The following is a 27244-nucleotide window of genomic DNA, read 5'->3' as shown; positions in this document are numbered from 1 at the left end:
GGACACACAGGTGCTGGGATCGTTACAGGGTCAGGTGATGGACACACTGATGCTGGGATCGTTACAGGGTCAGGTGATGGACACACAGGTGCTGGGATCGTTACAGGGTCAGGTGATGGACACACAGGTGCTGGCATCATTACAGGGTCACGTGATGGACACACAGGTGCTGGCATCATTACAGGGTCACGTGATGAACACACAGGTGCTGGGATCGTTACAGGGTCACGTGATGGACACACAGGTGCTGGGATCGTTACAGGGTCACGTGATGGACACACAGGTGCTGGGATCGTTACAGGGTCACGTGATGGACACACAGGTGCTGGGATCGTTACAGGGTCACGTGATGGACACACAGGTGCTGGGATCGTTACAGGGTCACGTGATGGACACACAGGTGCTGGGATCGTTACAGGGTCACGTGATGGACACACAGGTGCTGGGATCGTTACAGGGTCACGTGATGGACACACAGGTGCTGGGATCGTTACAGGGTCACGTGATGGACACACAGGTGCTGGGATCGTTACAGGGTCACGTGATGGACACACAGGTGCTGGGATCGTTACAGGGTCACGTGATGGACACACAGGTGCTGGGATCGTTACAGGGTCATGTGATGGACACACAGGTGCTGGGATCATTACAGGGTCAAGTGATGGACACACAGGTGCTGGGATCGTTACAGGGTCACGTGATGGACACACAGGTGCTGGGATCGTTACAGGGTCAGGTGATGGACACACAGGTGCACGGCTCGTTACAGAGTCATGTGATGGACACATAGGTGCTGGGATCGTTACAGGATCACGTGATGGACACACAGGTGCTGGGATCGTTACAGGGTCAGGTGATGGACACACAGGTGCTGGGATCGTTACAGAGTCATGTGATGGACACATAGGTGCTGGGATCGTTACAGGGTCACGTGATGGACACATAGGTGCACGGCTCGTTACAGTATGTGTGTCAGAGCTGTGTCTTCTAACGATCCCAGCACCTGTGTGTCCATCACATGACAGAATTTTATCCACTGGAAGTAAACAAAAAATGTTCCTACTGAATAACAGCAAGCAGAGATCTTGGAGACCATGAGGAATTAAAACAGAAAGTATATTGGGAAAATTGAATAACTTTTAATTATACAAAAAAATAAAATAAATTTGCTGAAACTGGATATTTCCTTTGGCACTGTTCATCCTGAGCCTCCTTGTTCATGAATAAAATGTACTGCCATAACAACTGTGACACTGACTGGAGAGTACCAAAGTATACACAGCGAGGGTATGTTCACACGGCTTATTTTCGGGCCGTAAACGGCTTGAAAAACCCCTCCAAACTTATACCCATTGATTGCAATGGGAAAAAACTGCGTTTCGTTCCGACGGGGTGTTTTTTTTCACGGCCGTTTGAAAAAACAGAGCGTAAAAAAAAAAGAACGCCCCGAAAAAAAGAAGTAGCATGTCACTTCTTGAGCCGTTTTTGGAGCCGTTTTTCATTGTGTTAATAGAAAAAAAGCTCCAGAAACGGCCGCAAAAAAACGTTTGATGCTTAAAAAACGGCTCCGTATTTTACAGCCGTTTTTCGTTTTGCGTGTGAACACAGCCTAATAGTCTCCAAAGAACCAGACAATACATTTGGCGGTAACTTTGGAGACCATCACTTACCACTAGGGTCTATTTCTTATGGCTTGGTTCACAAATGACCTATTAGATATTAGTGACGATCTGTCCTGTGTGTACAATGATAATAAAGATGAAATTAAAAGTGGACATATAAATGTTCTACATAAACGGAGCGGAGGGGGGGGGGGGGGGTCCTAAGAATCCTCTCCTTTGGTGGGTCCATGGAGCCCCGGTCTACTCTGCCTATTTAAGGCCTTGTTCATACAGTGCTAAAAAACAACAACAAACAAACAAGCAAATACTGCACCAAAACTGCACACTGTGAACAAGGTCCTAGCAGCGGGAGGGCAGGTGGCTTGGCATAACAGTGCAGATTTATAAGCCTTTTAGAAAGCCGGATGGCAACTATTATGGGAAGGGTAATGGCTGCCATTAATGGCTGTCACTCCGATATTGTCACCCGTGTAGAAGATAACTCAGAAACCTCTGCATGGAATAATAAAAAGCTTATCACAAGAAGACGGTGCAAGGGCTTCATTTCTTTATAGTTTGTCTGGAAGCGAATAGTCTGAAGAAGCAGTTGTGGCGCCAAACATTGAGATTTACAAATGTGACTGCCGTCCTTTAATTGCAGTCGGACGAATGAAATTGCTGCGCCGCTTCTGCTCGGAGGTTTGTTAAGGATCTGTATTTCTTGTGTGCTGTAATATCCAGAGAATAATGTCAGGTCTGCAGCATTTTTTCATGATAACATTTACACCGCTCCCAACCTTCAAGCAGAGGCAAAAGGGACAACCGATGTGGAGCGCCGGTGCAACTAATTTTTCCCCTGTTAAGCCACGCCTCCAACCTCGCCCATACACACCCAGTTCAGGCCACACAGTATAATGCCCCAGTAGAACCCCCCCTACAGTATAATGCCCCAGTAGAACCCCCCCTACAGTATAATGCCCCAGTAGAACCCCCCCTACAGTATAATGCCACAATAGAACCCCCCTACAGTATAATGCCACAATAGAACCCCCCCTACAGTATAATGCCACAATAGAACCCCCCTACAGTATAATGCCCCAGTAGAACCCCCCCTACAGTATAATGCCCCAGTAGAACCCCCCTACAGTATAATGCCACAATAGAACCCCCCCTACAGTATAATGCCACAATAGAACCCCCCTACAGTATAATGCCACAATAGAACCCCCCTACAGTATAATGCCACAATAGAACCCCCCTACAGTATAATGCCACAATAGAACCCCCCTACAGTATAATGCCCCAGTAGAACCCCCCCTACAGTATAATGCCACAATAGAACCCCCCTACAGTATAATGCCACAATAGAACCCCCCCTACAGTATAATGCCGCTACAGCATCCCCCACACAGTATATTAACCCATAGTGCTTCCCACACAGTATTACGCCCCCTACAGTATAATAGTATAATGCCCTCTTAGCTGCACTCATACAGTATAATGCCCCTTTAGCAGGTGCCCCCATACAGTATAATGCCCCTTTAGCAGGTGCCCCCATACAGTATAATGCCCCTTCAGCAGGTGCCCCCATACAGTATAATGCCCCTTTAGCAGGTGCCCCCATACAGTATAATGCCCCTTCAGCAGGTGCCCCCATACAGTATAATGCCCCTTTAGCAGGTGCCCCCATACAGTATAATGCCCCTTCAGCAGGTGCCCCCATACAGTATAATGCCCCTTCAGCAGGTGCCCCCATACAGTGTAATGCCCCTTCAGCAGGTGCCCCCATACAGTATAATGCCCCTTCAGCAGGTGCCCCCATACAGTATAATACCCCTTCAGCAGGTGCCCCCATACAGTATAATGCCCCTTCAGCAGGTGCCCCCATACAGTGTAATGCCCCTTCAGCAGGTGTACCCCATACAGTATAATGCCCCTTCAGCAGGTGCCCCCATACAGTATAATGCCCCTTCAGCAGGTACCCCCATACAATGTAATGCCCCTTCAGCAGGTGCCCCCATACAGTGTAATGCCCCTTCAGCAGGTGCCCCTGTACAATGTAATTCCCCTTCAGCAGGTGCCCCCATACAGTGTAATGCCCTCAGCTGCCACTATATAGTATAATGCCCCTTCAGCAGGTGCCCCCATACAGTATAATGCCCCTTCAGCAGGTGCCCCCATACAGTATAATGCCCCTTCAGCAGGTGCCCCCATACAGTATAATGCCCCTTCAGCAGGTGCCCCCGTACAATGTAATGCCCCTTCAGTAGGTGCCCCCATACAGTGTAATGCCCTCAGCTGCCACTATATAGTATAATGCCCCTTCAGCAGGTGCCCCCATACAGTATAATGCCCCTTCAGCAGGTGCCCCCATACAATGTAATGCCCTCAGCTGCCACTATACAGTATAATGCCCCTTCAGCAGGTGCCCCCATACAGTATAATACCCCTTCAGCAGGTGCCCCCATACAGTATAATGCCCCTTCAGCAGGTGTACCCCATACAGTATAATGCCCCTTCAGCAGGTGCCCCCAAACAGTATAATGCCCCTTCAGCAGGTACCCCCATACAATGTAATGCCCCTTCAGCAGGTGCCCCCATACAGTGTAATGCCCCTTCAGCAGGTGCCCCTGTACAATGTAATTCCCCTTCAGCAGGTGCCCCCATACAGTGTAATGCCCTCAGCTGCCACTATATAGTATAATGCCCCTTCAGCAGGTGCCCCCATACAGTATAATGCCCCTTCAGCAGGTGCCCCCATACAGTGTAATGCCCCTTCAGCAGGTGTACCCCATACAGTATAATGCCCCTTCAGCAGGTGCCCCCATACAATGTAATACCCCTTCAGCAGGTGCCCCCATACAGTGTAATGCCCTCAGCTGCCACTATATAGTATAATGCCCCTTCAGCAGGTGCCCCCATACAGTATAATGCCCCTTCAGCAGGTGCCCCCATACAGTATAATGCCCCTTCAGCAGGTGCTCCCGTACAATGTAATGCCCCTTCAGCAGGTGCCCCCATACAGTGTAATGCCCTCAGCTGCCACTATATAGTATAATGCCCCTTCAGCAGGTGCCCCCATACAGTATAATGCCCCTTCAGCAGGTGCCCCCATACAGTATAATGCCCCTTCAGCAGGTGCCCCCATACAGTATAATGCCCCTTCAGCAGGTGCCCCCATACAGTATAATGCCCCTTCAGCAGGTGCTCCCGTACAATGTAATGCCCCTTCAGCAGGTGCCCCCATACAGTGTAATGCCCTCAGCTGCCACTATATAGTATAATGCCCCTTCAGCAGGTGCCCCCATACAGTATAATGCCCCTTCAGCAGGTGCCCCCATACAGTATAATGCCCCTTCAGCAGGTGCCCCCATACAGTATAATGCCCCTTCAGCAGGTGCCCCCATACAGTATAATGCCCCTTCAGCAGGTGCCCCCATACAGTATAATGCCCCTTCAGCAGGTGCTCCCGTACAATGTAATGCCCCTTCAGCAGGTGCCCCCATACAGTGTAATGCCCTCAGCTGCCACTATATAGTATAATGCCCCTTCAGCAGGTGCCCCCATACAGTATAATGCCCCTTCAGCAGGTGCTCCCATACAGTATAATGCCCCTTCAGCAGGTGCCCCCATACAGTATAATGCCCCTTCAGCAGGTGCCCCCATACAATGTAATGCCTCTTCAGCAGGTGCCCCCATACAGTGTAATGCCCTCAGCTGCCACTATACAGTATAATGCCCCCATAGCTGCCCCATGCAGTATTATTTCCCCTTAGCTGCCACCATATAGTATAATACCCCATAGTGCCTAATAAAAAAGTAATAAAATAAATACTTATCCAGCCCCGTTCCCACGATGAGTGGAGGAAATCCCTCCGCTCCTCCGCTCTGTGGTGTGAGTTTCTCGGCGTAGACAGGCGCGATGACTTCACTGCATTGCGCCTGTCTGTGCCGAGCAGCTCACGGCAGCTCCACACAGTGGATGCTGGAGCAGAGAGCTGACTGTTCCCTGCTTCAGCATTGGATTCAACTGTATCACACTGCCCGGAATCCGGGACTGTCCCGCTGAATCAGGGACAGTTGGGAGGTATGCATTTGTGTGCTGCATACCAAGCAAAGAAGTGTAAGGCCTTGTTCACACCATGCAGATTTTGATGCAGATTTTTGAGCCAATTCCAAAAGTGGTTTGAAAAGGAATGGGAAATATAAAGGAAGAACTTATACTTCTCCTTCCTGCTGGATCCACTTTTGGCTTTTGCTCAAAAATCTCCGCTAAAATCTGCAACAAACACAATGTGTGAACATACCCTAAAGATTCCTGCAGAGCGTGTTATATAGAGCAGCAGCCGGGTCAGACATTTGTGTCTGTGGTCGGAGGAAGGAGTTTGTGGCTTGGATTGCTTTCCGTATATTTGGATAGTGCTGTATGTGGTGAGATCCGGGCCGCTGCGGTGAGGATCGGCTGTGGGTACCTGACCAGGAATAACATAATGAAGACGGGGGTCTACGTAGCGGAAGGTCTATGTATTCATTGGGGCTTATTCGGAGTAGAAGGGTTTCTGGTCTTATATAAATAAAGCATAAAATTAGTATCATGACATTATATAACTATTCAATAGGCTTCGTGTGTCAATTTCTCACCATGTTCAAGATCTCCGTTTGTTGTCAATGAAGGAAAACATTCTGAGGCTGAAAACCCATCCAGATCAAATTCCCCCCACAGCTGAGGGTTTGTTACAATTGTATGCAGTCTAGAAAATCCTTTTTGAGCTAAATACATGAGCGGCACAAATCTCTCTTCCGCCTTGATAGTGTGCTGAAATGTATCGGTGCAGTGTACCGAGTCCGGACTGTTCAGAGGACTGTCTACACTGTAACAAACTCTCCGCTGTGAGTTTTGCCTCTGTTTTCAGACTCTGAATGTGAGGCCTCGTTCACATCTGCGTTGGAGGCTCCGTTTAAAGATCCGGCCCCGAAAATAACGGAAACAATAGTGTAGCATGTTGCACTATGGTTTCCGGTAAGACCACGGACACCCCGACGGAGCCCATTAAAGTCAATGGGTTCCATCAGCCGCCGGTGGTGTCTGTCGTGCAACCGAACCAGCGCTTCCGGGATCTCCGATGTTCTACTCCTCTGATGGAGCAGAGCAACGGAAAGCTGAACGCAGGTGTGAACCCAGCCTTAACAGGAATGTTTCTATTCACTGACAACAAGCGAAATTTTTGAAAAAGTTGAGAAATTTGAAACACAAGTTATATTAGAAAGTCGCAGAGCTTTTCTCTATACAATGTTGGAGGACTACAATCTGGTCATAAACCATGTACCAAGAGAACAATAGTCATTCACATCTATTCATGTAATGCCGGAGAACCCCTTTAACTGCCGCGATTTACATAGGCACCATAGTATTGCACATAGGGAAGAGGGATGCTGCCAAAGGTTCGCACCACCATTCTCTTCTACAAGAAATAAAAAGGGAGGCTGCAAGCAAATCCAGACCTCCTACTCTGGGACGAGGGGCATGTTGGTGCGAACCAGAACCAGCAGGGGGCTCCATTGTGATGTATGCCTGCCCATCTACTGTTAATGCCCCTACAGAGCTCATCAATACTCGGGCGCGGCAGATCTCTGTCTATTTCTCTGTATAGCTCGTGTATAGTGCGTCACAGTGTCGGTTACAGGTGCTCGCTGTATGATCGTGTCACTCTCTGCTGCTCCAAGTCGCTCTGTTATGGCAGGATGTGGTTTAAGGGACTGTCCCACGCTCCAACGAACACACCGGCTCTGCTATATAGACAAACCAATCAGCCATGTAACGCCCTGCTTGCTTTTTGTAACTGAATTCATATCTAACGCCTGTAATATTATACACATACGACATTATGATTGCAAATAGGAAGACGTCGTCGTATTCCACACAATAAAAACCTTCATTAATGCGCCATTTAATCCAGGCAAGGCGAGGATAGCGGCGGTGGTGGCGGGTATAGGGTGGATGATATAGATCTAGGTCTCTGGTAATAGGGTTGTGTGTATTGAGAATATAACTAGTGTAAATCTCTGCCATGGGGCACATCATCTTGGGCATTACTGTGGGTATAAAGGAGAAATTGACTGGTTAATCCTTCCGGCATATCACAGATGATCAATCCTAGAGATTATAATACAGCGGCGGGGCTATGCATATCTGTATAGGAACGCTATGAATTATGCAGCGCGTCTATTAGCGGACAAGTTACTACCGAGCTCTAGGGAATGTTGGCGCAGGAAATAATGAGGCTGTATCCAGCGAACCTGATTACGACACGTGTTAGAAAAAGCGTGAAGAGGAGAAACGTAAAAGCACACGAGGAAATGAGAAAAGTATCAGGCTGGTTAGAGGACGCGCTCGCGTGCCGCACTCGCATCGTATTTCCGCAATGTAATTTAAAAAAAAAAAAAAAACGCTATGGAAAAAATATTCCGATTTCTCTAGTTCTTGCGTTGCAGAATGTTTTTCAAAAATAAAATGCAAGTTCGCCATGTGTGAGCGCACCCTTAGGCCGCACGTACACAATGCGTAATACGGAAATCCGCTGGATAAGGCCTCATGCACACAGCCGTAATTTTGATCCGCAATTATGGACCGATCAAAGTCTGGACCCATTCATTTCCATTGCCCACGGACACCTTCCCGTATTTTTAGGGCCGTAGAAATGACACGCAAAAAAATAGGACATGTCCTATTTTTTTTATTTTACGGACCGTAATCCTATACTTTATAATGGGAGCATGGCACGCAAATGTGGGTGACAGTCCGCGGCCGGCTGTGCCTGTAGTCACCGGCCGCGTGCTTCGGCTCTAATACAGTAACCAGCAAAGTAAATGAGAAAAGTAATCTCTTCTACATGTTGCAGAATTTTTCTGCACGTGAAATGACCTGCGATTTTTAAGTCCGCGACATGTCAATTTATCTTGCTTTTTTTTGCAAGATAAATCAAATCTGCACCTGTCTCCGAAGAAAAAAAAAACGCATCTTAAAATGCACCATTAGGGTGTAGTCACACGGCGCGGTTTTATCATGTTTTTTGGCACGGCAAATTGCGGTAAAATTGCATGTGGATTTTTAGTGCGGTTTTCGGCCGTGCAATATCTGATCAGTGCGGTCCGGCTTCCCCGCCGATCACCTGTTTTTAGAGGTCTGTGGTGCTCCAAAGAGCGCGGCTTCCCCTTCGATCCGCCGATCAACTGATTGTATCGTCTTAAATGCTGAAAATATCGCACATCTCCCGATGTAAACAGGGAGACGCGCCGCCGATATGATAGAAATGTATGGGGACGAGGGATCGGAGTAACGAGCTCGTCCCCATACATAGGTCCTTGTGAAAGGAGCAAACGAGCGCCGATCAACGAGCCGTCTCCTTGTGTAAGACCATCCTAAGTATAAGCCATCAATTTCTTATGACTGGACCCCTTATGTGCGGATTTTACCTGCAGAATTATTACCTGCGTTTGCAGTGTAGATTTTCTCCGCCAAATTAGGCAACGTGTGCATGGAGCCTTAGGGTATGTGCACACGAGGGCATTACGTCCGTAATTGACGGACGTATTTTGCCCGCAAGTCCCGGACCGAACTCAGTGCAGGGAGCCGGGCTCCTAGCATCATAGTTATGTACGACGCTAGGAGTCCCTGCCTCTCCGTGGAACTGCTCTCCCGTACTGAAAACATGATTACAGTACGGGACAGTTGTCCTGCAGAGAGGCAGGGACTCCTAGCATCGTACATAAGTATGATGCTAGGAGCCCGGCTCCCTGCAGAGTGTTCGGTCCGGTACTTGCGGCCGAAATACGTCCGTCATTTACGGACGTAATTAGTGTGTGTGCACATACCCTTATGGTGAGTAGGAACAGAACACAAGATCTCCCGCTTCATTATAAGGCTATGTTCACACGCTTACTAAACAACGTCTGAAAATACGGAGCTTTTTTCAAGGGAAAGCAGCTCCTGATTTTCAGACTTTTTTTTAAGCCACTCGCGTATTTCGCGGCGTTTATTACGGCCGTTTCTGGAGCTGTTTTTCTATAGAGTCTATGAAAAACTGCTCCAAAAATGGCTCAAGAAGTGACATGCACTTTTTTTTACGGGGCGTCTTTTTATGCACCGTTTTTTCAAAACGGTTGCAGATCCGCCCCGTCGGAACAGAACTCCATTTTTCCCATTGAAATCAATAGGCAGATGTTTGGAGGCGGTCTGCTTCCGAAAAACGGCCGAAAATAAGCCATATGAACATACACTTAGGGCATGTTCACACGCTTACTAAACAACGTCTGAAAATACGGAGCTGTTTTCAAGTGAAAACAGCTCCTGATTTTTCAGAAATTTTTAAATCAAACAAGTGTTTTTTACGGCCGTGACGTGACCTGCACTTCTTTTTCGCAGGCGTTTTTTTAAGCGGTTTATTTTCAAAACGGCTGCGTAAAACAATGCCCTGTCGCAACGCAACACCGTTTTTCCAGTTGAAATCAATGAGCAGATGTTTGGAGGCGTTTTGCTTCCGATTTTTCGGTCGTGTTTCGGGACGTTTACGGCTTGAAAAACGACTGAAATTAGCCTGTGTGAACATACCCTTAGGGTAAGTTCACACAGAGTTTTTTGACACCTTTTTTGACGCGGAAACCGCGTCGGAAAACGCGCTGAAAATGCCTCCTATTGATTTCAATGGGAGGCGGAGGTGTTTTTTTTCCCGCAAGCGGAAAAACCGTCTCGCGGGAAAAAGAAGCGACATTCCCTATCCTCTGGCGTTTACTTCTCTGACCTACCATTGACATCAATGGGAGGCAGACAAAGCGTATTTCGCTGCGTTTTTTGCTTGCGGCGCTCAATGTCCGCGGGCGAAATACGTTGTGACAATCGGCGTGCAGGCAGAGCAAAATCTGCCTCAAAATTCCAAACGGAATTTTGAGGCAGATTTTCTGCCTGCAGAAAACTCCGTGTGAACCCGGCCTTACTACTCAGAGAGGTTGCTGGATGGAAAATCTGTACTAGGCCCCACTTACCATTCATACCAGTGCTGGCTTCTTATGGCACCGGGGCCGGGGTACAACGACAATTCCTACAACCCTTATAGCAATGCCACTGTATCTCCCAGTTAAAATGCAATGTTATCCACAGAGTCCACATGTATTGCCCCAAATCCACACGGTATAGATCTGCCTACTGTCCATCATTGGAGGGTCACAACTTCTCACGTGATAATGCCGTTACGAGCAGGATTTACCTAAGTACTGCTTATCACTGATGTCAACTAACGGAGGTGAAATTGAGCTGACGCCGACCCACATTTATCAAAGTCTGGACTTTTATTGACATACGTTGCGCCATTTTTATGGCTGCATTTGCCCTCTGTGATAAATCTGTCACAACATACATCACTGCCAATAACCTTAGTCTGGCTGATATTACTCCACTTTTTCTACGCCAGGGTCTGGGTGGAGTAGAAATGCGACTTTTTTTCTCATTTGCGACTTTAAAAAAAAAAAAAAAAAAATCGTAAATGCGGCTAAATCCCGGCCATGCAGCATAAAGCGGTAAGCCACCGTCCACATCCACTTCGCTTTCACAAACAGACGTGCGTGGCACAAATGGCTCTAAATTCTGCCACAAATAGTTAATAAATATGGTTAATAAATATGGTGCAGATTAGACACTATTTTGGATTAAAATGCGACAAAAAAAGGCACGAATACATGGATAAATGTGGGCCATTGTGTATACCCTTGGCTCTTTATATGTAATGTATAGATTTGCATATACTTTGCGCACGGATTTGAGTTGCATCATCTATATATTCTTCACCCACCTCCAGAGCTCTTTGATGGTTGCCATTGGATGGTTTTGAAAATTTTGATGGTTGCCATTGGAAACTGACTGCAGTTTATATACATTGGACAGACATGTGACCTAACGAGTGATCTCTGTGTACGGTTGGTTGTGCGGAGGCACACATGGAGCAATATAGACTTTGCGTGTGGCCGTATGGTGCTCCGTTGGTCACCTTATTAGAAGTGACGCTTCTAGGGGAAATCAGCTTATGGCTGGGTTCACACGACCATGTTACGTCCGTAATGTACGGAACGTATTTCGGCCGGAAGACCCGGACCGAACCCAGTGCAGGGAGCCGGGCTCCTAGCATCATAGTGATGTACGACGCTAGGAGACCCTGCCTCGCTGCAGGACAACTGTCCCGTACTGTAATCATGATTACAGTACGGGACAGTAGTTCCACGTAGAGGCAGGGACTCCTAGCGTCGTACATCACTATGATGCTAGGAGCCCGGCTCCCTGCACTGGGTTCGGTCCGAGTCTTCCGGCCGAAATACGTTCCGTACATTACGGACGTAACATGGTCGTGTGAACCCAGCCTATTAGGCCCGGGCCGTGATCGTAATCACGGCCCGTGATCGTGGGCACAGCCGACCGCGCACAGCCAAACGCATTTTCAGCTTGTGCTCCCATACAAAGTATAGGAGCACGTTCCGTAAAAAGCAAAAGATAGGACATCTCTTAACTTTTGCGGCGGCTTTCTACGGCCCGGACATCCCGTTTATCCTGTAGATAAACGGGAAGGTGTCCGTGGACAATAGAAGCGAATGGGTTCATATTACGGTCCGCGATTACGGACGATTTTTACGGTCCTGTGCATGGGGCCTTACTATAGCGTCTGATGGAGCCTCCGACCATTCTTTTTTATACTTTTATCCCTTTTATAAGTAGCCACAATACAGTTCTTGGACCAGGAAGAGTCAGTCGGTCATAACAGCAGTTTTCAATCAGGGAAAATGCAATGACCACTGACTGTTTCCTTCAATCCTGTGATCTGCAACCTATTAGGGTATGTTCACACGCGAACTCAAAAACGTCTGAAAATACGGAGCTGTTTTCAGGCGAAACCAGCTCCGGATTTTCAGACGTTTTTGTTGCAACTCGCGTTTTTCGCGGCATATTTTACGGCCGTTTTTGGAGCTGTTTTTCAATGGAGTCAATGAAAAACGGCTCCAAAAACGTCCCAAGAAGTGTCCTGCACTTCTTTTGACGCGGCATCTTTTTATTTTGAAAACGACGCGTAAAATTACGCCTTGTGGGAACAGAACACCGTAACTCCTATTGCAAGCACTGGGCAGATGTTTGGAGGCGTAATGGAGCCGTTTTTTCAGGCATAATTCGAGGCGTAAACGGCCCGAATTACGTCTGAAACCACTGCGTGTGAACATACCCTCACTCTCCAGTCCTGGAACTACAGAGGCCAGCATGCCCTGACAGTGTGCAGCTTTCACGGGAGGCTGGGACTCATGCAGGCGCATGCTTAGGCTTTATTCAGACGAACGTCGGGAAACTCGGACGTGAAAAACGTCCCGATTTCCCAGATCCCCATAGACTTGAAAACGGAACAAAATACGACATGTTCTATTTTTCAACGGACCCTTTACGCGCTCCTTTGAAACAACGGCCCCGTTAGCGGCCCCGTTAAAATACATATGTCCGTGTGATGGCCGTTGTTTTATCAGCCGTCACACGGACCTATTCTACGTTCGTCTGAACAAGGCCTTAGAACTTAAGAAATGCTCAGCATATATAACGCAATGTTCCCTCGAAGCTGTTGTATGAAGAGCTGCACAGGGGTTATGCTGTCAGGTAGGTCATCCATATCATCAGTATCTACTAAGCACCCAGCCCGGGCATGTAATGCTTTAACGTCAGGGTTATGACTATATGTATATATAATAGTGACATTATACGGCGGAAGATGAAATAGCGCCGAGAATTGCTTGTACCTGGCCACTCACTGGTTAATTTAGTGAGCGTGGCAGAATCAGGGTTAACAGGGAGTGTGGGAGGGTTAGTTCCTACATGCTGTCTCGGCTTCATGACTTTCTTATATCTTCTGTGATCTCTGCTCGCTTGCAGCTTCCACTTCTCATCATGGTGATCTCTAATCCTTGGGCAACAGGTGAGAGCAGTCCTGAAGAGGTTAATGTAGACCGCCTTAGCGCCTGGCACGCGTCCATAGGGCAGAAGTTCAGAATATAGGACATCGGGGATGCCAGGAAAGAAGCGACACCGTGGATAGTTTGAGTCAGGGTTAGGAGACTTGTAGAACTAGTAGTCCCAGCTTGCACATCTGGCTTGTTTTGCGGAGACCGGGGGAATAACATCTATATTGGGTGCCAACGTTTCTGCAGGACGCTTAGCGCCAAACCGAAGAAGTTGCAAAAAATCCTAGTAAAAGTGAGTGGAGTATGACTATGCTGGCAGGTGGAAAAGTCTAACCTGATCGCCTGGCATGAGAGCGGCGCAGCCTGAGGGCACCGTGGGAGGTCTCGGAACTTTGTGCATGTTGTATTGATGTGCGAGACTGTGAAACTACTAACCCCACCATCTGCAGGCGTCAGCTATAGGGTAAGTGTGGCTAAACATAACGAGTTAACTAGGAAGGATCGTGGTTACTTAAAAAAATTTTTTTCCTGTTGCTTATATAGAGCCAACATATACCCCAGCGCTGTAGAAAGATTGTAATCCGCTTCGCAAATGGAGCTTACAATCTATCATACGCACCATTTCATAAGACGACAATTAACCTATAGATAAAAAGGAATAATCGGGGATGCTGGAAATAGGGTGGGGGTCTATATGTATTGTCTTGGGGTGCAGAGTTCTATATAACGGGCCCTATTTTTGGAAATGCTGCTTCCTTTCCAATCCTGTGCCCCTACCCAGAATATAACCCCGATGATCACTGCTCCCCCTGCTCGTAGTTGTTATCTTAGTCCCGATCTCACCCGGTATTTCTGGCATATTACGTGTCTTTTTGTTTTTTAGTTTTTGTGTTTATTTGCTTGTTACGTGTACCAGTAATTATAATATTTAGGTTATTATGTCAAAAGAACATGAAGGGGTTTTGATGGAACAAATGTGTTTCTATGAGATACAATCTAATGCAGAAACGTTACAGGTTCTAGTTTGTATCTGTTCAGTCCCATTTTATTTACAGGGTCCACAAAATGCATCGGACTACGTCCTTGGGTCCTATAAATGGAATGAAATTTTAAAAAAAATAATTGTGAAACTGATGCAAACAAATAATATTTTATGTACCAGTTGTCCAGACTGTTTGGATCGGTTGTACAGGTACAAAAAGTAAAATGTGCAGCAAAAAAATTCACGGAGACTGTTGGTTGTTTTTCCAGTAATAAATGGTAGATGTGGCATGTGTGGGCAAACTGCTGTATTAACCTAAAAACCATACACCCTGTCACTGTAAACTTACTGATATATTCAGTTTGCATTCAAAATGTGTGTTAGTGTATTCATATACTCGCCATAAAGAGTTGAGTAACATTGTACATACATTACATTACTTATCCTGTACTGATCCTGAGTTACATCCTGTATTATACTCCAGAGCTGCACTCACTATTCTGCTGGTGGAGTCAATATGTACATACATTACATTACTTATCCTGTACTGATCCTGAGTTACATCCTGTATTATACTCCAGAGCTGCACTCACTATTCTGCTGGTGGGGTCACTGTGTACATACATTACATTACTTATCCTGTACTGATCCTGAGTTACATCCTGTATTATACTCCAGAGCTGCACTCACTATTCTGCCGGTGGAGTCACTGTGTACATACATTACATTACTTATCCTGTACTGATCCTGAGTTACATCCTGTATTATACTCCAGAGCTGCACTCACTATTCTGCTGGTGGAGTCACTGTGTACATACATTACATTACTTATCCTGTACTGATCCAGTGTTACATCCTGTATTATACTCCAGAGCTGCACTCACTATTCTGCTGGTGGAGTCACTGTGTACATGCATTACATTACTTATCCTGTACTGATCCTGAGTTACATCCTGTATTATACTCCAGAGCTGCACTCACTATTCTGCTGGTGGAGTCACTGTGTACATACATTACATTACTTATCCTGTATTATACCCCAGAGCTGCACTCACTATTCTGCTGGTGGCATCCCTATGTACATATATTACATTACTTATCCTGTACTGATCCTGAGTTACATACTGTATTATGCTCCAGAGCTGCATTTTCAATTCTTCTGGTTATTATTGTTGGCAGACATACCACTAACAAGTTAGCTGACTCCTATAGTTTTTGTTTTGAATCCGATTCCTGTACAGTGCCTGGTGTAAAGATAACCCTTCCCATAATGAAAATCACCAGAGCCATCTCTGTACAAGACCCTGAACCAGCAATGACATGTTGTGTGATTTCAGCTCCGAAGCCTGGAAAAGTGTAAATGCAGCTCCGGACTGTAGTACAAGCTGTAACTGAGTATCAGGACCAATTTGAGATATAAATTAATCAGGTATCACCAGAGAATTGTCATTACTTGCTGATTTCTTAGTCCACATCTTCACAGCAGCCACAGAGCCCCGGGTTGCAGAGCATTAAAGGGTGAGCGCTGAGCCGCTTCGTTTTAGCGATCGATGGGTGTCTCAGTGCTATGACCCCCAACAATCAAAACTTCTGATATGTCACTATGACATATCAAACGTTTTTTTTGGAAGTTTAGTTACACTTTAATATAATGTCTATAGCCACGTTACCAAACAATGAATAGCGTTAAAATTGGGGCTTAAAGGGACAAACGCCTGTCATCCCCAAACTCCAAAACTGGGATATAACCGGAGTGTTTTTGTTTGTGGGTAACATCGGTGTCTCTGTAACATTGCCGTGATGTAGGGGTGAGGCCAGATTCAGACGAGCGTATGCGTTTTGCGCATGCAAAAAACGCTGCGTTTTGCGTGCGCATAAGGCACTTGACAGCTCCGTGTGCCTTGTTCATATGGATGCGCGGCTGAGTGCTTTTCGCGCAGCCGCCATCTTTATGACACTCCGTTTGGATGTTTGTAAACAGAAAAGCACGTGGTGCTTTTCTGTTTACATTCATTCTTTTACTGTTATTGCGCGAATAACGCGCGTCCCACGGAAGTGCTTCCGTGGGGCATGCGTGATTTTCACGCACCCATTGACTTCAATGGGTACGTGATGCGCGAAAAACGCAGACACATAGAACTTGTCGCGCTTTTTACGCAGCGGACAAACGCTGCGCAAAAAACATGGACTGTCTGTACTGCTCCACAGACTTGTATTGGTCTGTGCGTGGCGCGTGAAAACAAAGCGGGCTGCACGGACGCAAATCACGTTCGTGTGAATCCACCCTAAAGCTGTATGTGTGCGGGCTGTATGGGACACTGGTATTTCTTAAATAGTCTGTGTGTATTTTTAGTTTTATTTTTCGGTAAATCGGCTGATCGCAGGAAAACCAGAAGCAGAAGTGAGAGTCCCCCCTATCAGCCTCCTTGACTGAATCAGTAATCCCCACAACCTATCTGAGCGCTTGTACTCACAGGGGATGTGCATGTAACATCGAAGGGCGCTGTCACGCCAAACAGGGGGCAATGACAAAAACGTTAGGGATTATTAAAAAATACATTATTATATTGTCCTACTCGTATACACATCTCAATGCTGCCGGTATTTGCATTATGACCATGTCTCTTTTATATACTTTTTGTCAATTTTTGTCTTTTTTTTTTGCCCCCCCAAAAATAACGAGCAGCAAAGAAATACCGTGACTAAAACAAGGAAGCTCTTATTTTACCGGTTACTATGGCATGGATATGGTGCAGTGCACACTGTTTTTTTGTTTTTTTTGTATCTATTTTCTATTTCCCGTTTTCTGTGCTTTTTGATGTTTTTGGATCATACACGGTACAGAAATGTAAGTAGAAATTGAAAGCTGGAAAACAAAGAAGAGATTAGAAATAAACATGAAAGTTCTGCTTGCCTTACTGCCTATCCCTGCGGTTGTGGACTCGGGATATGCACGTTCAGCAGTTCCTCAGTCCACTTTATTATTGGGAGCAATCTAGTAATAAAACACCGCAGCGGCCCTGAGGGACTGTTGGGAGAATAGAAGTCTATGGAGCGGCTGGTACAGGCGGTCGTAAAATTGCCTGCACGTGCTGACGGGGTGCAGACAAGCCGTGGGAATTCCCTCCTCTATTATCAGATTCCTCCTGTTCCATAAATGAAGCAATTCCAACGGTAGGGAATTTTTGGAAGGGGTTCGGATCCTCCCCAAAAAAACGCTACCCATCATTAGGATGGAGAATATCCGTTCCCAACTTCCAAATCCTTGTGTATGTTGTGTGCCTATTTACATCATATGGAGATGTATGTGTGTATATATGTATCTCCGTACACCTGGTTCTGATCAACCGTCTCACTTTTTGTCTACAGAAATAAGAATGTCTAAACCGGGACATCTCGGCAAATTGCATGCAGAAGGGGGTGTCACAGGTAATGACTGTTCTTCTTCTGTTCTTGCTTGTATGTGTCGCTGACAGAGGGAAAAAGAACTCCCTCTTTTCATGTATGTGTCGCTGTCAGAATATAGGAGATCACTTTGTGCATGGGAGACTGTCAGACCGTGACGGTTTTGCTGCCCACGCATGTAAAGACTGTACGGTTTTAAATCCGCCTCATTGGGAAGGGATATTGTTGTTATATTCAGGGGCGTAGCTGAGGAGTGTGGGGCTGACGGAACATGTGCCCTGTCTGCTGGGTGCCAAGCCGCTCTGCCTGGGCCAGGGTGTTTAGATACAGGACTAAGGTAGCAAACTAAAATTTTGCCATATTTGACAGCAAGCCGAGCTACCGAAGACTGATCACACCACGTCGCCTCTTTACGGTAACGTAAATTTCCTGACATAAGGCCTGACCTATGCTTCTGTATGCCATACAGTGGCATATGTAAGCACCCATGTTAAAAATAATTCTATATGTATCTGACAATGGATGCCAATAGGAAACTGTTTCGGCATCTTCTGGGTACGTAGGGCTATATAAATACCTTCAGTGTATATGTCGGGATCATCGCCTGGTTCATATACTGGACGTACATACCAAACGTGGTATGAACAGAGCCCAACTAATGTGGACAGATATCCACAAGAGCATTGAGATCCGCGTATATCAACCCAATTTGCTAATAAATGGCTGAGCTGCTTTACAAAAATATTTCCTAAACGGCCCTAAATTGTAGTGTTGTGGCACATAAATCCGTAAATCTCATCATACTTTACCCCGGCTTCCCATGTATGGGCTGTGTAAACGCTGCGTCCGCATCCATAGCACCCAAGATGGCAGCGGTCACGTGATGTACTCACGTGATCGCTGTCCCTGGCCGCACCCTTTGCTTACAGCGGAGCCAAGTAATTATTTATTAGGTTGACTATTTTTGTTGACGGAGTTTCCCTTTTATATTTACAATCTGATATAGGCAAATCTGACTCGTGTTTACGTTGATGTGCCGCAGAGGATCAGCACGCAGATTAGACCCAGTCAAAGGGGCTACTCCACGTGTGCCAATCGCTGGCTTTTCCGGCACTCCACGTGGAAATTATCCGTAAAATTTGAACGGGGTCGTGGAAACCCCATTCACATGCGTTATTTGCAAAGTATTATGGGAACGGCAGGCAACAGCGGGGGCCCTTCCCATGCCTGTGGACATAGTGCACTGAAGCGACCCCCTTTTTCTGTATGTTTTTTCCAATATAAGAGTGAGGGAAGTCTCCACGTTGCGATTGTTTTAGACTGTGGGAATCTCTACTCAGTGTGGCCCATTGAGGAAGTCCTTTCCTGTACATTATACCTATGTGAACAGCTGCCAATAAACAGTTCCCACCATAGTAAGAGGCGTTTTCATATTGGATGCCGTGATGGGAACCTCTTCTATGATGTGTTTTTTTTACGATTTCATAATTAGGAAGTTTTATATTCTGTTTTTTTCCTTTTTTATGTCACAATTGCTGAGTGGCCGTATTTCATTCAGCAATATTATAATCCCACCATACAGTTCAATGGGTGGGTAAAATGATTGGGCCACATGTGGGTGGGGAGGGGGGTTATCCAGTTCCTCTAATGGTTGGGACCGCGCTTAACGGCACATGGAACTTCTTCCAACGAATGAACAGTATCTTTACATTTTGTTATAGAAAGGGAAGGTATGATATTAATTTCTCCGGCGGTTAGAAGACGAGTAGATGTCTTGGCAAACCTTGGTGAGGTATCCGCCTGTCTGTGACCACTTTAGGTCTATGAGGGTATGTTCACACAGAGTGTTTTCGGGCCGTAAACGCCCGAAAAATTGGAAGCAGAACGCCTCCAAACATCTGCCCATTGAAATCAATGGGGAAAAACGGCCTTCTGTTCCAATGGGCCGTTTTTTTACGCGGCCGTTTTGAAAAACAGACCCTTAGATTCCGCTGAATGGGCATCAAAGTTGAAAGCCAAATGGAACCCATTACAATTTTATTTGCGTGCTTGTATTCGGCCCCATGCACACGACCGTATATATTTCATCCGTAATTACAGACCCATTCATTTCTATTGGCCACGGACACCTTTCAGTATTTTTACAGATGGGTGTCCGTGCTGAAATAATTATAGAACCTGTCCTATCCTTGTCCGTAATTACGGCATGGACTTTCCCATAGAAGTGTATGGGCGCTTACGTAAAAACATGGATGTGCATCCATAAACCGTCTGTTGTTGACATTTGCAGCCTCCCTCTTCCTCCTCCTTCGTTTTTTTTTACGGGAAGATGAAAATACGGTCGTGTACATGGGTCCTTAGACAATGTCTTGGCTTGTTCACCCAACGGCCCAGTCCATACAGCCAGACTGGAGGTTCTTATAGCTGACATAAGGAGACGTCCTATGTAACCTAGAAGTCTGAGACCGGACTCGGACATTACTGTTTGTAATAACCCGATTTTTAATATTTTGTTCTTCCAGACAGTGAAAGGAATGGCGCCGATTCTCTCCATGAGGTAAGGGGTCGTTTCCTATTCACCTTTCATAGAAGTCTAAAGTCGGTTTTACATGAGCAGAGATCGCCCGTGTTTAGCACTTCTAAAACGAGCGCCGATCGACCATACAGCTTGGCGATCGCCACTGGTTTGCTCCCTTTAAACGGAGCAATGATCGTTTAGTATGGGGATGAGCGATCGGTACTACAATCACTCGCCCCCATGCGTTTGCATCATGTTGGTAGCACAGGGTGATGTATTGCCGACTAGCGACCATTTTATTGGCTGCATAAACGAGCCGATGACCGTGCGTTTCTCTGTTGATCGGATGATTGTTGTTTAGACAGGGCAATGAGCAGTCATATGAACGCTCGTATGTCCAAACATTGGCCCTTTAAAAGTTTTGCATTGCTCAATCTCTGATTTGTATTATTTTTTTTTTTTTAAGGTACAGCAAAACAAGGGATCCCCCTTCTCAATGTCTCCAAAGGTACGTACCCTGACCCCGATGGATCCTTGTGATCTCACGGTAAATAATTAGAACTTTACAATTGCAATCAGATCAGTGGTCTGCAACGTATTACAAAACTACAACTCCCAGCATGCCCTTAAAGCCTGCGGCTGGAGAGCCACGGGGTACAGACCACTGCTCTAGATGTATATGGCAGAAGCGATCTCCGCGTTACTTCAGAACAAGTCCCTATGGTCTCTAAGTCCCGTCTCTGATTCGCTGTGATCATCTGGTTATCAGGGACATAGTAGGGGAATCCCCGGACCCATCGCAGCATTTCACCCGTTTCCTGAGTTCTCCTTTTTTCTTCTTTTTACTTCCCCATAAACCCCCTCTTACTGTATTTCCCTACAGACCAGAATTCTATATAATAGATCTGGTTTTCTCAAGTAAAGTAGTTCCCTAACCCCACCATAAAGTCCTGAATGTAAACTGATTTAAAGGAGAAGTATATTCCAGATTTCTCATACTAAATTATTATATTGTGTAAAGTTTTTTTTTTATGGTGTTCTATCCTCAAAATCACAATTTTTTTTTTTTTTTTTTTTTTTTTTGTAGATTACAGATGAAGAATGTGGGGAGCGGTCCCCGTCCCTTCCAGGCACTCCAGTTCCCCCAATGCCTTCTGCTCCTCCAACCCCACAGGCTCCATCTGCCCCTCAGCAACCACCTACCTCCCTCCCTCAAACACAACTTCTCCTTGCTGGCAGCCAGCTGGCCGGGGTAAGTACTTCCATCAGTACATTGCTTGTGTTAATCCTAAATTTCATGGGTGCATTTGTGGTCCTTCGGACCCTAAAGGGCTGTTAGGCCTTGTTCACACAGGGCAGGTTTGCCTCAGATTTTGCATGAATTTTTTTAATTCAAAACCAGGAACGGAATCTAAACAGAAGAAATCTATAAAGAGAGGCCTTCTAGGTCTGCTCTCCTGTGTCTAATTCTGGTTTTAGCTTAAAAAATGCATACAAAATAAGCAGCAAATCTGCACAGTGTGAACAAGGCCTTAGTGGCATCTTTACTTCACTTTTGGATCTAGATGCTTGTGGTTTTTTTCCGAAGATTTAGCGACTTTTGCAACAACCTATTGGTTGTCATGGCCTGATCCTAAGATTATGCACCTAAATTCAGTCTTGGTGAATAACCAGTGGTGTATATGAACGATGCATTTGGTGACCCGGTTTCTTGTCGTCTCTCTGCATATGTCCGTATTTATAATGTGATGTATGATTGCACGGTATATATATATATATATATATATAATATGCATTTGCAGCTTTGCCTCATTCAGATTATCTTTTCTCACCGCATTGTCTTTTTCTCCCCCAACCCCCCCACTATCTCCTGGGTCCCTTTTTTTTTTTTTTTTTTTTGTATATTTTGATTTTTTTACCTTCTCTTTGCCCTTAACCCCCTTTTTTTTTTTTTTTTTTTTTTTTAAATCCTTTTCTGGTTCCTCTCTTTGCTTTGTTTTCTCTTTCCCGCTTTGATTTCTCCTGGCTGCAGCTCACTGCACTCCTCCCTGCACAGCAGCAGTTGCTTCTCCAGCAAGCTCAGCTTCTAGCAGCCGCTGTCCAGCAATCCAACGCTGCTGCCGCTGCCAGCGCCTCCCAGTCAGGGTCCGACACCCAGTCTACCCCCAACAACCAACAGCAACCCCCCCAACTTGCTTTGTCTCAGCCCATCCACCTCACTGCACAGGTGAGCACAGCGTGTGTCCAGGATCATTATGTGCGCCACGGTATAAAGGATGATGGTAAAGTTATTGTTCTACCAAGTGAACTAAAGTTGCCAAAACTACTGCGAGTTTACACTTTCCCTCACCTACGGTGGCAAACGTTGTACAGGTGGCTGCTATGGGGTCCGTGGTGAGGAGAAGTGCCAGCTCAGGGTCCCACTCTACACCGTGTTAGCAAACAAAAGAGGAACGAATCCAGTAAAAGAGGAATGGAAGGGGCGCTATGACTGCTTGTCCAGGGATAGGGGGTGATTTGGACTTCTCTCCTCCATATAGGCTTCTGCTCACAAGCTTGACTTGGGTTATCGTAACAGCTGTGCGTTAATAAGCTTTTTGCAATATGTCTTTTAGAAGCTGGTAAAATCTGCTATACAGGATTACATTTCATTTTTAGTTGCTTTTATACGTTCTCTTAAGGTGGCTATACACATTAGATGTACGTCGACCGAACCCGGCGATACGAGCCGACCATCTGATGTGTATGGTGGTGTCCAGACTCTCCCCCGACGACCGTTCTCAGGGGAGATGAGGGTTGGGCATGTTGGACTCCTACTTGCCCGATCCTATTGTCTGCAAGGAGATCAGCCCCTCTTAGAGGAGTCTGGCAGCGGCTTTCTACCTATTGGGAATGCCTGCGCTCAGCTGAGGCCAAGTGTGCATGTGTATGGGGGAGTCGGGAGGAATAGCTGTCGGCCAGCGATCATCTAGCTGCCAACTATCTTAAATTAGTCGGAGCAAAGCTTCCAATATGTGCCTGTTCATAAGGCAGGTGACCGGAATCTGCTGTGCACAGGTATGATTCCCTCCACCAGTCACAATTTTATCGTGAATATCTCAGTCCTATATAGTTACTGAAAATGGCGCGCTATACTTTCCCTCAAAAACCACATGACACATTTTTGATTTTATGATTAGTTTACAGCATGCCTTAATATCTGAACCAGCAAAATATAGATGTTCTTAATTTGCCGTTTTCCTAATGCTCATCATATGTTAAAGGGAACCTGCAGTATGTTATAGAGCAAGAGGAGCTGAGCAGATTGATATATAGTTTGGTGGGAAAAGATTCAGGATAACTATTATTCTATTCAATTAAATCCCAGCTCATTCTGGGCTTTGGAGTCCAGTAGGCGGTAACACCGAGTGATTGACCGCCTTGAATGTGTCAGTAACAATCCGTAGCACCGCCTACTAGACTCCTAAGCCCAGAAGGAGCAGGGATTTAATTGAATAGAATAAATTATCCCGAATCTTTTCCCACTAATCTATATATCAATCTGCTCAGCTTCTCCTGCTCTAGAACATGCTGCCTGCAGATCGGACTGCATTTTCAACATGACAGGTTCCCTTTAAACATCACACATACCAGATCATTCGAGAATAATGCTGGATCTCCGATCATCCAATATTGCAAAATGTCCGTATTGCGACTGTTTTATTCAAAGCCGTAATAGAGCTGCCATAGAGTTCCAAACGGCCTCTGCTATACCTCTGTATTCCTCTGCTATACCTTCTGTAGGCCTCTACTATACCTTCTGTAGGCCTCTACTATACCTTCTGTAGGCCTCTACTATACCTTCTGTAGGCCTCTACTATACCTTCTGTAGGCCTCTACTATACCTCTTGTAGGCCTCTACTATACCTCTTGTAGGCCTCTACTATACCTCTTGTAGGCCTCTACTATACCTCTTGTAGGCCTCTACTATACCTCTTGTAGGCCTCTACTATACCTCTTGCAGGCCTCTACTATACCTCTTGTAGGCCTCTACTATACCTCTTGTAGGCCTCTACTATACCTCTTGTAGGCCTCTACTATACCTCCTGTAGGCCTCCGATTTCATATAGAGTCATAAAGAGGTTTTCTTTCTTTGCGAATCCGAAAGAAAAAACTGTGGCCTGCTCCATCCGGGTTCGTACGTGGAGAGGTATAGAGAAGCATTGCTACTAGGTGGGAATATCTGGGTATTAAGCAGCCATTTAATTGATGTTCATGCCATTCCCTAGTGTATTTGTATAGGGCAAGTTGACCAAAGGTAAGCAATTAAAATGTATGACTATATTTTAAAGTCTTGCTAATATTTTTCTTAACCTTGTCTTGAAGTTTATACCACGGATTCAATCTATAAAGTAATCTCCCCAGCATAAACTGTGGCAAGTGCATTTTAATGCCAAGCCCTTTCTTTCGTCTGACGTTTTCGCTGCTGATATATTGTTCGACACGTGGTTTTCGTCTAACGCATATTTTCTATTATCCAAAATTCTGTCTATTATGTAGGATATCCAGCAACTGCTGCAACTCCAGCAACTGGTTCTTGTCCCTGGTCATCCTCTCCAGTCCCCTACACAGTTCCTGCTGCCCCAAGCGGGACAAGGCCAACAAGGTAAATTGAATTATTATTTTTTTTAATAGTTTCTGCCCAAAAAAAAAATACAGCATTATAAATCTGGAAGCTCCAAAGATTAAATTGCAAGATAATTAGAATGAGGACCTGTTTTATATAAAATCGATACCTTGAGGCCGAATGTATTGCCCAAAAGCCCTGTGAACCTCGCTCAAATCAAGTCTTTCTGCATAGGTGATGTAGACGTTCCAAAAGCGATATCTAAAAATGGGATTTCGCCAGTAGTTCTTCTTGTTCTTGACAGTTTTGTACAATAGATTAACACTATGGTGTCTTGTGGTCGTCTACTTGCTGTTCTTTTCATATTCTTGTCACTTCCTTCTTCCCCCAGGTCTCCTTTCTGCACCAAATCTCTTCCAGCTACCTCAACAAAGCCAGGGGAGTCTCATGCCGGGTCAGCCAAGGCCTGGCCTTCCCACTCAGGTGAGTGTAACCCAACATGAATACTACTGGTAATAACTGGAAAGGTGATAAATGCTAGATCGGTCAGGGTCTGACCACTGAGACCCCCACATATTGCCAGAGCAATGGACCCAATGTCTCCCGTTCGCCCCACCCAGGTGCAAAACGGCAGCTAGGAGGAGTTTGAATGAAGCGGAGGCCAGGCCTGCACGGTGCTGCTCCATTCAAAGTCTATGGGGCTGATGGAAACAGCTGAGCTCCATTCAATCTCCTCATAGCTGGCTGGAGGGGAACGGGGACTTAGGTCCCCTGTTCTACCGATCTGTGGGGGTCCCAGCATTCAGACCCCACCGAACTAGCATTTTTCACCAATCCAGTTGATAGGTGTGAAATGTTGGAGGCTAGAATACCCCTTAAATAGAGGGGGGTCCTCTGTTCAGGATCCTCATCTCTTGACCAGAGTGAAGAGTGGTTACAAAGAGTGTCTCTCGCTCTGGAGGACCTCTCCTGTATTACACACACACACACACACACACACACACACACACACACACACACACACACACACACACACACACACACAACACCATGATATTAATGGGCACTGTAATACTTAATGTCTCCTGTGATGGCGCTGCAGGAAAATTGAACGCTTACTGCCAGGTTTCTCGACAGATTACAGCTGATCACTGGGGTTCCAGCAGGGGGGCACTTTGTGTTCCGCTTATTGTCAAGGAACCCTTCTAACAAGTAGTAATTGTCCAAAGTGGACAACCCCTTTTAATCTGTTGATGTAATATCATGGAACATATCTTTTGATAAAGTCCACGAACCAACCAATGTACTTTTTTGTTTTGTTTAGATACTGGAGTAGCATCACTATACTGACCAGTATTCACAAAGGAGTCTGTTTTCTCTTTTAAGGCTGTGCCCCGTCCAGGACCCCAGGATCCACCAATGTTGTCACATACAGAACCAGCGTCTCATCCTGAGGAACCCAGTGACTTGGAGGAGTTAGAACAGTTTGCCAGAACCTTCAAGCAGCGTAGGATTAAACTAGGATTCACTCAGGTGGGAAAGACTTTTTACATTAATGGTTAAGTTCCAACTTCCAGAGTATTATATAAACCTGTGTGCTTGCTGTTTAAGGCCTCATGCACACAACCGTAAAAAAAAAGTCTAACTGCGGCCCGCAATTACGGACCAATTCACGTCTATTGTCCACGGACATCTTCCCATTTACTTACGGGAAGGTGTCCGGGCCGTAGCAGTGCACCGCAAAAGATAGAACATGTCCTATCTTTTGCATTGTACGGTCCGTGCCCCCATATGGGAGCACAGGCTGAAAATGCGTGCCGCTTCCCCAGGCCATCGGCGGCCGGCCATGCCTGCAATCACGAACCGTGATTACGACCTTGGCCGTGGTCATGAGGCCTTACTGTTTTGGGGAGCGCATGGCACCTACACTACGGTTTTGCAGGGCATGCATACCATAGAGGCATCACAAGCTGCTGCTATGTGTCCTCTTGAGAAAGGGGGGACCAAGCTCCGGTTGCTAACATCCCTTTTTCCCAATAGGTGTTGAGAACCTAATTGAGGAATTGGACCAAGGGTCTTGAAAAAAATAACACCGTCCCCTTTTTTGGGGGCAGGGGAGGGTTGTGGTAGCCTGAACCAGTCCCAGAAGAGAGGTC

The 27244-nt window shown here is 46.0% G+C and overlaps 1 protein-coding gene across 4 annotated transcripts in view; it reads left to right on the top strand.

The window, feature by feature from the left end:
- POU2F2 (POU class 2 homeobox 2) overlaps positions 1 to 27244 on the top strand; it is a 91570-nt gene that overhangs the window by 48097 nt on the left and 16229 nt on the right. For all 4 annotated transcript variants that reach the window (XM_075840298.1, XM_075840297.1, XM_075840296.1 and 1 more), the window contains 8 exons: positions 17929 to 17988; positions 20487 to 20521; positions 20949 to 20990; positions 21570 to 21734; positions 22515 to 22709; positions 25022 to 25127; positions 25480 to 25571; positions 26475 to 26621. In XM_075840298.1, coding sequence (XP_075696413.1) covers positions 17929 to 17988; positions 20487 to 20521; positions 20949 to 20990; positions 21570 to 21734; positions 22515 to 22709; positions 25022 to 25127; positions 25480 to 25571; positions 26475 to 26621 — 842 coding nt within the window. The remainder of the gene's footprint in view (positions 1 to 17928; positions 17989 to 20486; positions 20522 to 20948; positions 20991 to 21569; positions 21735 to 22514; positions 22710 to 25021; positions 25128 to 25479; positions 25572 to 26474; positions 26622 to 27244) is intronic.

The sequence above is a fragment of the Rhinoderma darwinii genome, chromosome 10, assembly GCF_050947455.1.
Source record: "Rhinoderma darwinii isolate aRhiDar2 chromosome 10, aRhiDar2.hap1, whole genome shotgun sequence".
NCBI classification, from domain to species: domain Eukaryota; kingdom Metazoa; phylum Chordata; class Amphibia; order Anura; family Rhinodermatidae; genus Rhinoderma; species Rhinoderma darwinii.
This window is presented reverse-complemented; position numbering and strand designations above follow the sequence as displayed.